General features: G+C 38.1%; 2 protein-coding genes across 2 annotated transcripts in view; one reads left to right on the top strand and one right to left on the bottom strand.

The window, feature by feature from the left end:
* LOC306870169 (teneurin-1-like) overlaps positions 1-11,948 on the top strand; it is a gene marked incomplete at its 5' end in the record, with an annotated part of 124,477 nt that extends 112,529 nt beyond the window's left edge. The window contains 5 exons of the mRNA XM_079417277.1: positions 1,256-1,646; positions 3,166-4,386; positions 6,594-6,736; positions 9,077-9,834; positions 10,087-11,948. Of these exons, the coding sequence (XP_079273403.1) occupies positions 1,256-1,646; positions 3,166-4,386; positions 6,594-6,736; positions 9,077-9,834; positions 10,087-10,159 (2,586 nt within the window). The 3' untranslated portion in view covers positions 10,160-11,948. The remainder of the gene's footprint in view (positions 1-1,255; positions 1,647-3,165; positions 4,387-6,593; positions 6,737-9,076; positions 9,835-10,086) is intronic.
* On the bottom strand, positions 11,007-15,087 carry LOC306870170 (SH2 domain-containing protein 1A-like). Its single transcript, XM_079417278.1, has 3 exons — positions 14,914-15,087; positions 13,865-13,928; positions 11,007-12,965 (listed from the first exon to the last, which is right to left on the bottom strand). Exons 1-3 carry the CDS (start codon positions 15,048-15,050, stop codon positions 12,846-12,848), a joined length of 321 nt encoding a protein of 106 aa, XP_079273404.1. The 5' UTR covers positions 15,051-15,087; the 3' UTR covers positions 11,007-12,845.
* Positions 15,088-15,582: the final 495 nt, after the last annotated feature.

The following is a 15,582-nucleotide window of genomic DNA, read 5'->3' as shown; positions in this document are numbered from 1 at the left end:
GGGGGAAAATTGGATAAAATAAATCATAATTTGTTTATTCATTCATTCAGTTATTCATTTTTCTTCTTTTGCATTCTAATTGAAACATAACTTGTTTTTAATTTTTAATTATTATTAATAATTGTATTCATTCATGTATTTATTTATTTGAAAATTGTTAATAAAAAAAGAAAATTAGATTTTGTTTGTCTTTTTTCTAGAATGTGTTCTTTTGATTCTGGGGTTTAACGTGACATGTTTTCTTGAGATTCACCAGCCAACTGGTGCATGTTTAAGTCTTACCTGAATAGTCTTTCTCTGACTTTTTTTCTTCCTGGTTCTTCTATTCAAAAACCTTTCAAGAACATGTCCAGGTCATATTTGCTAAAATGGGATGAAAGAAATCTGAAAAAAAAATGTGTTTGTTTGTTTGTTTATGATACTATTCTACATTTGAAAATGAAGCTTATTTATTTAATTTAATATTGTATATTTTAATTTTTTGTGCATTTTTGTTTTAGATTTTTTAAGAACATTACTTTTTATGACATGTGCCCTAATTATCATTACCATAGTGGATAAAAATCTCATTCTCTTTACTATTATGGAAAAATATATCAATATTAAATTGTATTTATTAAAAAGTATTTAACAAGTGTTTATTTATAATTAATTTTATTATTTTTAATTTTCAGATTTTTTTTTTTTCATGTACAGAAAAATGGGAATCACAAAAAAAGTGCCCGAATGCTTTATGGTTATGAAATTATTATTATTTTTTTAAGCAAAACATATTTTGATTTTGTTTGTTTGTGTTCTTTTGATTTTGGGGTTCAATGTGACGTTATTTATGAGATTCACCCGCCAACTGGTACATTTAAATTAGGGCTGACAAACGATTAATGGCGATTAATTGCATTCAAAATAAAAGTTTGTGTTCACATAATAAATGTGTGTATACTGTGTATAAATAGTATGTATATATAAATAAAACATGTATATCTATTTATTTAAGAAATATGAACATGAATATATATTTATAATTATAATTTATATTATCTATAAATATAAATATTTTATCTATAAAAATAACATTTTTCATAAATATATGAATGCATAGGTGTGTATTTATATATACATAATTATTATACACAGTGCACACATTTATTATGTGAACACAAACTTAATCGCCATTAATCGTTAGACAGCCCTAATTTAAATATAATCTAAATGGTCTCTCTCTGTCTTTTTTCCTCGGTTCTTCTCCTTCTCTCAGTCTGTCCAGCTGTTGTTACACAGTCAGCGCCGCTATACGTTTGAGTACGATCAGACAGACTGTCTGCTGTCGGTCACCCTCCCCAGCATGGTGAGACACAGCCTGCAGACCTCTCTATCTGTGGGCTACTACCGAAACACCTACACCCCACCTGACTCACCTACCTCCAGCTTCACGCAGGACTACGCCCACGATGGGCGCCTGCTCCAGAGTCTGTACTTGGGCACAGGCAGGCATGTGATCTACAAATACAGCCGAGTGGCCCGGCTGGCTGAGATCCTCTATGACTCAACACTTGTTACCTTCACCTACGATGAGGCAACTGGTGCTGTTAAAACCATCCACCTGATGCATGAAGGATTCGTTTGCACCATCCGCTACAGACAGACAGGTACAACACTTTGACAATGTCATCTGACAGACTCTTTGACAGCTGGGTGGGCGGTGTGACCAAAATCTTGTATCACAGAGTGAGAAATTTTATATTATGGTATATCAAGAGAGTTGGAAATGATTGTTAACCAGTGTCAATATCAGTGCCTCTTTTTGTTGTTATTGTTTTTAATCAAAAACATACACAAATGTTACCAACCAAAGACTACTTTGGGTCGATAATTACTTTAATTAGTTAATTAATTTAGGAATTAATAACATACAGATCAGTCAATGTAGTTTGATTCCTAAACAATTGACTTTGAGTTGATTCTGTTTTAGTGAATCAAACTGACCGGGTGTTTAGTTTTAATTAAAATGATACTATCATATGGTTAATGGAATTACAATTTTACTCAAAATATTTATTTCCTAAAAGATTTATTGCAACTGTAATCATTGAATTATTTACAATTCCCATTCTTAGTCATGCTATAATCAGGGGTGCACATAAGTGGTCCTTAGGTCCGCATGCGCGACCAAAATTAAAAATGCGCTGTGTAAATAAGTTCTGACAGTGCATTTGTGTACAGACATGGATGACAGCTGTTAATGCACAGTTACAATTTTAGATCGACGAACTGTACTGTATAAGATTTCAAACTGAAAGCATAATCTAGGCTAGTCGCTGCCGTTTTCAAAGCAAAACTGTGACATTTCATTCACTGAGCTCTTCCATCAGCAGCGCTAAACCCAGAAGCGCAACTACTACTTGCTACTTACTTGCCGGCAACCTGCAAAAATAAAAGCTTGCTGATTTCATGTTTGAAAATGATAAAAATTCTAATTCAAATAATAATAATAATAAAAATAGTTCTCATGAGAACCAGGCTAAAAACGTATGTGCAATCCTGGCTATAATTATTTTTGCTGTAAATTCAACAAAAAGTGGTTTCTATTTTAATAACAATGTGGTGTTCTTTTTGGTTTAAACACATTAAAAAGGACATACACTATAAGCTACGCAAAGATATCTGCCACAGTGTAAACGGTATAGTACAATCTTTACTGGCTGACACATTTCTGCCTTCACATTATACATACTGTCAGCGCTAATTGACAGAAAGCCAGGTAATTCGATTTTTTCCACATTTCACACATAGCCAGTAGCTAGTCAAAATGGTTAGATCATTTAGCAGAGAGACAGGTAGCACCATGGCATCTTTGCGCAAATAAACAGGTGAGGTGATAATCCCATGAGACAGAGAGACAAGTAAAATGGGTGAGCGGTTGGACAGGTAAACAGGTTATACTCTTGCACCAATAAACCTACAGGCTGACGTTTAATCTTCCTTTTGTCACTTTGCTTGCACTCACCTCCTGCTTGGCTGATCTAAAAGCGCTTTGAATCACAATCAGTCGTCTGACAGTGGGAAGAGTTCATTCTATCTCACGCTGTGGCAAAGCTGGCTTATGTTTTATCTCACCTCTGTGGCGCTCTGCTAACTTCTCATTCTCTCTCTATTTCTCGGATTCAGGCCCTCTGGTGAGTAGACAAATATATCGTTTCAGTGAAGAAGGACTGGTAAATGCTCGCTTCGACTACAGCTACAACAACTTCAGGGTCACTAGCATGCAAGCGATGATCAACGAAACGCCACTTCCGATTGACCTCTACCGCTACGTGGATGTGTCAGGACGAATCGAGCAGTTTGGAAAGTTTAGCGTCATCAACTACGACCTGAACCAGGTCATCACGACGCATGCAATGAAGCACACTAAAATCTTCAACCCAGACGGGCAAGTGATCGAGGTTCAGTACGAGATTCTGAAGGCCATCGCCTACTGGATGACGCTCCAATACGACAGCATGGGACGCGTCACAAATTGCGATATTCGCATCGGCGTGGACAACAACATCACGCGGTATGCGTATGAGTATGACGCGGATGGGCAGTTGCAAACAGTCGCCATAAACGACCGGCCACAGTGGCGTTACAGCTACGACCTAAACGGAAACATCAACTTACTAAGTCACGGTAACAGTGCGCGTTTGACACCGCTACGCTACGATCTCCGTGACCGGATCACACGCCTCGGTGAGATCCAGTACCGGGCAGATGAGGATGGGTTCTTGCGCCTCCGAGGCAACCTTCTCTTTGATTATGGTTCGAATGGACTTCTTTTGGGCGCCTACGACCGGGACAGTGGACAGAGGGTTTGGTACCGTTATGATGGCCTTGGGAGGAGAGTGGCCAGCCGCAACAGTGATGGATCACAGCTGCAGTTCTTCTATGCTGATCTAATGGAACCAACACGGGTGACGCACCTATACAACCACAGTAGTTCAGAGATCACCTCCCTCTATTACGATCTTCAGGGACACCTTATCGCAATGGAGATGAGCAGCGGCGAGGAATTCTACATAGCATGTGACAATGCCGGAACTCCTCTTGCGATTTTCAGTAGCCGTGGCCACGTGGTGAAGGAAATTCGGTACACACCCTACGGAGACATTTACATAGATTCCAATCCCACCTTTCCTCTCGTCTTCGGATTTCAGGGTGGCCTTTATGACTCTTTCACACGGTTGGTGCATCTCGGTCGACGTGACTATGATGTGGTAGCTGGAAGATGGACGACGCCCAATCACGAATTGTGGGCAGAGCTGAGTGTGAATCCCAAACCATTTAATTTGTATGCATTTAGGAACAACTATCCTCTGGGAGAGCTACAGGATGTAACCAAGTTCACAACTGGTAAGTTTTGTTTTGTGACCATTAAAGGGATGGTTCACCCAAAAATGACAATTCTGTCATTAATTACTCACTCTCATGTCATTCCAAACCCTTAAGACTTTTGTTTATCTTCAGAAAACAAATTAAGATATTTTTGATGAAATCCGAGAGCTTTCCAACCGTGCATAGACAGCAACGCAACTACCACATTCAAGGCCAAGAAACGTAGTAAGAACATCATTAAAATAGTCCATGTGACATCAGTGGTTCAAACTTAATTTTATGAAGCTACAAAAATATTTTTTTGTGGGCAAAGAAAACAAAAATAACGACTTTATTCAACAAATCTTCTCTTCCGGGTTAATCTGAGCTGTGTGTTCAGGAGCGTACCACGACGCATGTGTGTGATGCTGCTGATGCTGGAGCCAGCATTCTGATGTAGAATCCAGATCCACTGTGGTTTGTTTGCAAACAGAGAAATGCACACACACATTCAGTAAATTCAGTACTTCAGACCTATGTGCCTGCAAGTGAACGACTCATTATTGTGCCATCCCAAAGAGGCACAAAATCACCTTCAAGGACTTTTTCATTAACTGTTCCCACCTGGTGGAATGACCTGCCCAACTCAATCAGAGCAGCTGAATCCTTAGCCATCTTCAAGAAATGGCTAAAAACACATCTCTTCCATCTGACCCTATTTGACCCTCTAACTCTAGTACTCTCTATTCTAATTATATTTTACCTATGTCTTCTTTTTTTTTTTTTTCTTTTTTTTTAAACACACTTGACCCTCTATCAATTGCATATTTATTCTCTAACTGCTAGCTTTTCTTGAAAAACTAACACTAGCTTTCTTATTTTTATTCCATCTACTTGTTTTTTTGTTTTTTGTTTTTAAACACAAGGTTTCTTTTTTTCTACATTCTATCTACTTGTTTTCTTTAAATAAAATAAAGTAAAATAAAATCTTGCTACGTGTACTGCGTTAGGCTAAGTGAGACTTGTCATAGCACTTGCATGTTGTTGCTCTTTTGATGGTTTTGATTGCTTCTATTGTCCTCATTTGTAAGTCGCTTTGGATAAAAGCATCTGCTAAATGACTAAATGTAAATGTAACATATGTTGTGGTATTACCGTGAATGCACTGCAAATTCTGACACAGAAGAGAAGAAATTGTTGAATAAAATCATTCTCGTTGCTTCATATTATAGTTGAACCACTGATGTCACATGGACTATTTTAACGATGTCCTTACTACCTTTCTTGGCCTTGAACCTGGTAGTTGCGTTGCTGTCTATGGAGGGTCAGAAAGCTCTTGGATTTGATCAAAAATATCTTAATTTGTGTTCCGAAGATGAATGAAGGTTTTACAGGTTTGGAACAATATGAGGGTGAGTAATTCGTGACGGAATTTTCATTTTTGGGTGAACTATTCCTTTAATTATAAATGTATTTAATTGGCTTACTATGCTATAGTTAGCTTTAACATCAAAATCTTCAGGGAATCTTTTCCCTAACTGGCTAGACACTTCAATTTGGAGTGTCCAACAGATTCACTTGTAGTTTGTGTAGAAACTAGAAGTAGGGGTAGTGACAGTCAGTCAGGTGAAACAAATGTCATGCTTTTGGTTTGGCTTTGTGAGCTGTGATTGTGCTTTTATGCCAGTGACATTTCCCTAAGGTAAAATGAACAGCAGAGAAAAAGCACATGGCAGAGCTGAGATTCATTAGTTGGAGCCAAAGCAACTTGCTGTAGACTAATTACTAGGACAGTCTCCCTCAAGCTAACTAGGGTCAAGTGTCTTGCTCGAGGCTATGTTGGCATTACACCAAGATCTCCATAAGCCAGGGTCAGCTCCATTTTAGAGAGGCCCTGCTCTTTTTTTATTGTTAAATTACTTGTGTACTGTTGAATGCAAAATGAGCCACGAAACAAAAAGATTTGTTTACCATGTCAGTGTCTTCCATATATCACACAAAGTCTCACTAAATCCAGGGTACTCGTGCTAAATGTTTTGATCACAGTCACACTGCATTAAATGCAGTTGTCACTCTTAAACCTTTCTGTGTTTTCTGTTCTGTTCTTTTATGTAGTTCACTATTTTCTGAGACATTGCATTCACATGAGCAGAATAGTTCCTTATGTACCATGACCAGTAAGTTTAAAACTGAACTTGAAACCTTAAGGCTTTCATAATAACATTTTTGCATCTGTTTCTGTGCAGATATCAGTAGCTGGCTGCAGCTCTTTGGGTTCCAGCTTCATAATGTGGTTCCAGGATTCCCCAAACCAAAGGTGGAGAACACAGAGCAAACGTATGAAATGATGGCCACACAGATCCGCACACAAACCTGGGATACCAGCAAGGTGAGCTGAGGTTTCCCACAGCATGCTATTTATTGCCAACACAATTATTTAGAATTCCTTTTTAGTCTAGTCTTAAAGATATTGTTTTGTTAAAGGGGTCATCGGATGCAAAATTCACTTTTCAAGTTGTTTGAACATAAATGTGTGTTGGAAGTGTGTGTACACATCCATCCTATAATTATTTTATTAAATATTTTTTAATCCCTATTTTAAAATCCCCTTTCTCAAATCAGGCTGTTCTGAGATTCCTGTCAGAATGACGTAGTTCTGCACAGGCCGCTCCTATGATAGTTGATTGACAAGGCCGTCTTACCTTAGACCCGCCCTGAGTGAGCTGGAAACAGTCCAACTGCCATTGTATCGATTCCGGTGCAGGGGAAGACAAGAATGTCTCAGATTAAGCGATTGAGGCGTTTTTTTGTTGGATGTAATAATGAATATAACAGTTGTCATTAACTCCCGACATCTGAGCTGCTGAAGACGCAGAGGATTAATGTTACTTTCGGTTTGAAGTGAATCTTGATCCCTAATCTGCCTAAATGCGTCTATGTTCACGCAAATCATTCGTGATCTACAGAAGAAGTGAGTATAAGGGTTTTTTATGAATCTTTGCAAATCGACTTTCCTAATAATGTACTAGTTAGCCAGTTTAGTGGCTAAAGTAAACAGTACTGCTCGTCACCCCACGGAAGAGAGGGACGGGGTCAGCAGAGCTCATTAGCATTTAAGGCAACATGGACTAAAAAACATATCTTGATGAAAACAGAGCTGATTTTGACGTGGTAAACAAGGTGTTTTTTACACTACCATTGGGAAATTTTAACCAAAGTATGTTATAGACTTAATTAAGACCCTAAAGAATGCAAAATGGGCATCCGATGACCCCTTTAAAAATGATTTGTCATCAATTTGTTATATTTGGCTTTATATATACATTAGTTACAGTATGACCAAAAACCACCATAAAAGTGTCTTAAAAGTATTATGCTATATATTATGCTTATGCTTTATCTTCCAACTCTTTTGAAGCCATATGATAGACGTCTTCTTGAAACATTCATGAAAGTGTCGGCAATGTCAGATTGGTGAACAAATCACACTTCATAAATCAAATCTTTTTAAAGCTGCAGTCCGTAAGTTTTGCCTCTTTGTCGCCATCTCTGTTTGAAAACCTGGAATTGCAGTTACTTGCGGAATTATCTTCATTGCGTGGGATTGTGCTCCGGCACGGCTCCAGCGTGGAAGAATCTAATGTTTTGAGGAGTATGTGTAGCTATCAGTCAACACACCGGTATGAATCCTGTACTTAGTAATCACAGATTCTCGCCTACGTCTTGGAATATATGACCCAAATAAGAATTTTCACCAGATATTGTCATCTGAACAAGTAAGAAACAAGTCTTCCATGCTTGTTCTGGCCAACTGCGGAAAAAAGCATTACAATAAATTGCGCTACCAATGGTAATTCAGTGTAACGTTCGGTTAGCTCATATTACATCAAACCGTTCAAATTATTATTATTGTTATACTTTATTCTCAAATTATTCATGTTAGCAACATCAGAATTGCGTGACTATGAGTATCATGTGTATTAGCGTGTAGATTTCAATTTCTGTACAGTCTAATCTCTAATTGTCATACCATTCGAATTTCATATTAAGAAATTCTTTTAACCCAAAAATCAAACTATGCTCCCTTCCAACTGGTTATCTTTAAAATACAAATCTTGTGTAATCCCAGGCTATCTGTAATCAGAAGCACATTTAAAACTGGAATATAATTTAATTTCATTCACATATTTCATACAATCCTTTCTGGATTACAATCAGCCATTAAAATTATTTTTTGACATTTAATTATTCCAGCTGCTGTGCGAAAAGCCTATAAACGATCCGCCACCTGTAGGATCCTCACATGCGATAGCCTAGTAGCTGGGACAAGTTTACAGATGTTTACAGACGTGACGTAAAGACGCAGCATGCTCGAATTTCCTGCAAAAACCTACCCGTAACAATCAAATTATAAAACATTATTATAAGCTAACCATTGTGACTCGTGCTAAAGTAAGGCAATAGTTTTGAACACTGGCTGGTTATGTACTTGCTCAAATATTGATTTTGGATCATTTTAACCAAAAAAAGTTATGGACTGCAGCTTTAATTAAATGATTGATTCAGGTCACAAAACCTGAATGAAATGTTCCCAAATACATTTATCTGGTTCAACTCGCCGACTCAGTTGCGCTGGCTCATTTGTTGATAAACTATTCCTTTAAGAGTTAATTTAGTGCATCAAACAACACTCATGGTAACAATTTCATAACATCTCCCCTCACCTCAGATTGTACTCGGCATCCAGTGTGACCTTCAGAAGCACTTGAAAAGCTTCATTTCATTGGATCGCCTACCCATGACGCCAGCCAATGGGAAAATCGGAGGTCGCCAAGGCCGCAGGCCGATTTTCTCCGCCCTTTCTTCAATCTTTGGCAAAGGTGTAAAATTCACCATCTGTGATGGAGTGGTGGCGACTGAGATAATCGGCGTGGCGAGTGAGGACAGCCGTCGCGTGGCGGCTGTACTGAACGGTGCTATATATCTGCGTGGCCTCCATTTCACCATGGAGGGGCGTGACACACACTATTTCACCAAGTCCGGCCCACTGGAGGCAGATCTGGGAGTGGCTGGGGGCGGAGCCGGAGGTGGAGTCAGAGTGTTAGAGAATGGCGTAAACGTCTCTGTGTCCCAGATAAGTGCTATGGTCGGAGGAGAAATGCGGCGATTCGCTGATATTGTGCTCCAGCAGGGGGCGCTTAGCTTTAACATTCGTTACGGAGCAACGCCGGAAGAAGAGCGTACGCGTGTTCTAGAGGCGGCACAAATACGAGCTGTGCAGGGGGCGTGGCTGTGGGAGCAGAAGAGGGTCCTGGAGGGGGAGGGCGGAAGTTTGCCATGGACTGAGAAAGAAAAGGATGAGCTGGTTGCAGAGGGCCGTGTCTCAGGGTACGATGGCTTCTACGCTCTACCTGTTGAACAACACCCTGAGCTAGCAGACAGCCCCTTCAACATTCACCTGATCAGACATGTGGAAACTGGTCGCAGGTAACAGCGGCACCTCAGCACACCTCTACATGCCTACACGCCCCTTTATACACTCCGAGCTACCACATATATCTTCAGCTTTTTCTAGAACCCCAACCAAACGAAGCGAGAAAGACTCTATTGCCTTTAAAATGTGACAAATGATGGTATTGTTTTTGATTTTGCATTCGTTTATGCACTCTTAGCAAGTTCAGATTCCTGTTTTTCGGTTTCGTTTGGTAGATTTTGTTGAAAGTCTTTCTTGTTTTACAGTGGCTTAACCATTCTTACACAAGAACAAGCCTTGCTTGCCAATCGGAGGGCGCAGAGAACGATTCACCTGTGACTATTCTTGGCATACATTAAGTAGTCTTCATCTCTACACATGCTGATTCTCTCACTTGAGCGTGTACAGTAATCATTCGACTTATGGGAATGTCGGGTCAAACTGGTTATGGCATTAAATTGTGCAAACCTGAGGGGTTTCCTTGTGAGCTCTGTGTTAAACGTTTCTCTCTAAATCTTTCAGTCGTTCTGCATTCCAGGATTTACGTAGATGGCTTTCAGATCCCTCGGAAGTTTGAATGACCTTCAACAGAGTTCTAAGAACTGTCATATCGCAACAGCTTTCTGGAGTCCTTGAGAAGTATCTGACTCAAAACTGTCACAAAACTTAACCCCTGGGCTGCTAGGGGTTCACAGTGTTTTGGAGTCTTGGCAAGAGCTCACCACCATCATGTGTTGTTTCTGCTTAATCAGTGTTGACGAAGCTGAGAGAATTACGCCGCTGCTGTGGAAAACAAATTTGTTCTTTTTTGCTAAAACTGTACAGTTAAACTGTTTTTTTTTTGTTGTTGTTGTTGTTGTTTTTTTTCCAAATGTAGAAATCAAAAAATATTATGTATGTGGAAATTGTGCCTTCCTGGTCTGCTAGAAACGATCACACGAAACGGGCTTAGACATATCGTACATACTCAACTTCACTATTCGTCACATGCCTTAGTTATATGCAATTATTTATTTTCGGATTATTGTATTTTAGTTGTTATTTATTTATTTATTTATTTTTGGCGGGGAGGGGTTTGGCTAGTGGGAGCCAAAAACGTGAATGCTAATATGCCTGCAAGGTGACTTCTTGTAAACAGACCCCAGGATATAAACATGTCCCAGTTTACAGTTAATATGCTGCTCTTTTTTTTTATTTGTTCTCGTGGGATTTCACTCTTTTCTGTTGCTTTCGCTTTTGCTGTACACTTAATGTGAAACTCACATCACGTGTTGATCATTTTGGTTTCTAAACGAGTGTTAAAGCTCCAACCTTTTGGATTTTTCCAGTACTTTGACTGGTCCTTTTCCTTTTTTCTGATCCCTCTCGAAACTAGTAGGAGGCCTGAGGAGGAAGATACGTAGGGAAATGAAAGAATCACCTGCTGAAGAACGGTATTTTTGTGTTTTCCAAACTATTAAAGTCTGCAGCACTGTGGATAGACGTTCTGTGTGTAGGACTCTTGATATGGACTTGTATATCATTAATGGACTATTGTAGACTGTTTATAGATACTGGACTATTTATACATGACACTCAAGAGAATTAGGAGTAAATGTATTTTCTTGTGAATTCTGTGGATATGCTGTACCATCAAGCTTTGTAACCTTAATCTGAGATATATATTTGCACTGAATATAAGGTGACGAGAGAAATGCATTAGACTGAATTTTTAGAGTGTGCAAATATGGACAGATTCATGTGAGAGGTGCTCTGAAGGCACGTAATGTTTCCAACATTTTGCAGATGTTCATTTCAATCGAAGTATGATTATGTTGCACGAAGAAAAAAAATTGTGGCGGAAATATTTTTCTTTTGGTCCTAGTTTGCATCTTTGTCATAATCACAATCATTGCTGAAGTGAAAAAGGAGTATGTAACTTTTTTTCATGATCGAATCATCCTCTCTCAAAAGTCAAGTACTAAAAAACTTCAGTGTCCTCTCATTGGCCAAACAATTTCCTGTGGTGTATATTTGGCGGATAGGCTTTATGTACACAGATTAATGCAGTTTGTTAATCATGCCTATTTAAAAACAAAGTACTTTGGGCCATGGCCTTTTTATAAATAAAACCGCAAATGTAACCCTTTCTTCTGTATGCAAGTTTTTGCGCAGGATAGCTGAAGCACTTGTGATTTCCATTATATGTATTATTTGCACCTTTTTTTTGCTCTCGTTTGTTTCTCAAACAGGCGGAGAATTCAAACACTGAGGAAATCATTTTTTATATCACTTTAAAGAGCCATAAAGCATTCTTCTGCTAATATTTTTTGGAAAGAAAAGGTCAATTATGTATATTATCTGGTTATGTTTCTAACATGAAAAGGGCTCTGAATTTCCTTACAAGACCAATTTGTTTTTAACATTAATGTGATATTGCAGGAATTGTGAAGCTCAATGAAGTTTAATGAGAAGATGTGAACACAACAGTTGTTTCCTGTTCAGTCTCCAGAAGTAGAATTTTCTAAAACAAGTTTTACACAGAAACACTTGGTTAGCAAACACCCATTACTAGGCTGAAAACAAGATAGCAATCAAGCTCAGAAAAGATCTGACATTTTGTTCAAGGCCTACTTCTCTCATGGGTTCATTGTCTCTGTAGTGATCTGTAACTGGCTGCATCTGTGTTGCTGATACTATCTGAGGTGAGGATTACCGAATGTATTGCTAACATGAGATGATTATTCATGAACAAAAAAAAAAAGTATATAGTGTGTAATGTAACAGGGGCTGGCCAATATATTCTATCAGAGCATTTATAGTTTTTATATCTCGTAGATTATTTGCAGCTATTTCTGTATTTATTTGATTATAAATGTTGCAACCATATTGCTTCAGATCAATAATCTAATACACTTAAATATACATTTCAACATTTTTACAATTTACAGCATTTACAACATTTCCACAATTTACCCCCTTGGGTTAAGAGACCTTTACAGCATATAGAAACTGTTCTAAGGTGTTTGTTTTGGCTTGTGTGTTATTATTTAGCTCTGTTTACAGGATACAAAAGAGGAACAGAGATGCCTTGGTCTGGGATCTTGAAGGCAGCAATAAGGTTGCCGACTTTTCTAAAGAGCCTTTCCTTCATCCCAGGAGCCACCTGGAGAGAGAGAGAAAATAATTTCTCAAAAATATTCTTTCTGAGCTCTTAAAAAGTAAAAAAAATTATAATAATATATATGTATAATATATGTGTGTGTGTGTGTGTACACATACAGTGATATGCCTTAACTTTTAACTGTACAATTTAATAGTGATTGCAAAGATGGTGTAAAATGTACACACGTGGTGCTTCCATTTCCGTTGAGTCAGTATAATTTTTTCTTATATTTATATATATATATATATATATATAGATAGATTTGTGTGGTATTTTTCTCGTGTGGCTGGTGGTTGATGCTGATCAGTTACAGGAAACAGAATGAAGGCAGATAAAATGAAGAAAATATAAAGCTTATCCACACTGATAAACAGTGGCAATACCTGTTTACAACAGGGTTTAAAGAGGCCATTCTAATGTTTATAAGAAACTTGATCATTAATTAATGTGGATGATTTGATTTTAGTCAAAACTGTTTTGGGTTATGAACCAAAATGCAAATGTTTCTCAGCATCTCGAGGGTGTGTTTACAAGTTAACATCCTGCAATTTCCTTGGTGCGTACGAAACGAGATGTGTGGGTAATGCTGAAACATAACATGTACATGGCGATTCTCTGGCTGTTAATTTGTGTGGTGTGAGGCTATAAATACATGCAACACACTGACCACAAAGAAAAAAATCCACTGAGCAGCACTGCTATATACTGTCTAGAGCTGCTCTTCTTGTTTTAAAAGTATCAGTGTCATTAATGTAGTCACAGGAAACATATTGTACTGTATATTATAATATTATCGCACAAAACATATGTTAAGACAGAAGTATGTGTTTATATTAAGACATGTTTATTCAGGTTTCACCTGAGGAAAAATACAAAGGTCCAAAAATCTATATTCGTACCTCTATTGTCCAGAGGCCATCCTTTTGTTTGAAAACTCTGTAGGTGTAAACCCATCCATCACACCTGAAGATTTACACACAGTCATAATGTTATTTGCAGCACAGTATTTAAACTTGGAGTCACCCCGTTTTGTAATTGAATGTGTGTCCCAGCGTGGGGTCTACAAACTCAGTCCTGGAGGGCTGGTGTACTGCAGAGTTTAGCTCCAACTTGCCTCAACACACCTGCCTGGACGTTTCTAGTAGACCTTGATTAGCTGGTTCATGTGTGTTTAATTAGGGTAGGAGCTAAACTCTGCAGGACAGTGGCCCTCCAGGACTGAGTTTGGATACCCCTGACTAAAGTAAAACAATTTTAGATACCTGCTTTATTTTGAGATTTTAGGGGTTTGTTCTGTAACGGCATCTGGTATTAATTTTATATGTGCAGATCTCAAAAAACTATTTTTCAACTCTTTGAAACAGGTCTCAAAAAGTTATACATTTGATTTTAAAAACACTGCAGAACTAGTGATTATCTTCAATTCAATATGCATAATTCTGATTGGTCTCCCTGATCTCAGTTCTTTTCACACCTGGATTAAACGTCAAAAGTTATCAACCAATCAGATTTTTCTAGACTGACCCGATGAAAATACTAGGCCTACGTGAAGAGGGAACTGATCCAGGAAATTCTCTACAATTTAATCATAATTAGTCATATCAAATGTATATTAGAAATGGCTAGGAATCGGGTGCTTGGATGATTTATAAAAAAATAAAATAAAAATAGTTTGTCTAATCGTTTGGTCAAACCCCTCTGAGCGATTTATCTAAACAAACAAAAAGTATATGATTCTTAAAGTTCATATCATTTTATCCTTTAATGTTGTCTAAATATGTAAAATTGTAGAATTGCTTGCATTTTATTATTTGTAGGATTTAGCATTGTTTTTCCCCGCTATCCCAAAACCAAAATCAGACCACACACATTTTTGGTCACAATAACCCACCAGATGAACCACGGCATTATGCTGCTCAGAAGACTCGGATGCAGTAATGTTACTCACAGCACACACACGCAGTAAGACCCGGCTGCGCTCACGCTGTCTCGGATCAGATAGCTGCCATCTCTGCCCGCTTCATTCAGGATCTCTTCTGCTTGCCTCTTGCTGATGCGCCCATGATACTCTGCCAGATCCTCCATTCTGTCTCACTGTCTCTAGCAATTACACACATACACCGACACCACAAGAGTTGACCCAGCTTTAAAGGAAGTCAAGAGAAGCTTTGAGTGAATCTAACTGATCTAGGATCAGCTGCAGTTATGTTATTCGTATAGTAAAAATACTAAACAAAACACTTTAAATGTCGGCAATATTAGGCCTACATTTGTTGTCAGTTCGAGAGAGATGTCCTTAAAAGACAAAAAGAGCAGTTTTATTTTACTAACTGCTGATAGTTTACAAGGATTTTTCTACATGAAGATCTTCATAGACGCATTACTGATGCATGAAAACACTCCTACTCCCAGCAACTTTAATACCTTAGTTTTATTATTACATTTTTAAATCATATTGCAACATATCACCTCATGAAACACATTTTCAAACTCGTGAATTGGATAATTTAAGTATTTTTTCCACCTTTACGAGTGTGAGATGATGCACTGGACCACTGTGTCCGCGCGGAGGCGCTGCCGTCCAGTTATAGTGAAAGTGATTATTTATGATTATAGT

This window comes from Barbus barbus (assembly GCF_936440315.1).
Source record: "Barbus barbus genome assembly, chromosome: 5".
In the NCBI taxonomy this organism is placed as follows: Eukaryota; Metazoa; Chordata; class Actinopteri; order Cypriniformes; family Cyprinidae; genus Barbus; species Barbus barbus.
Note: the sequence above shows the minus strand (reverse complement) of the source record. Positions and strands in the feature narration are given on the sequence as shown.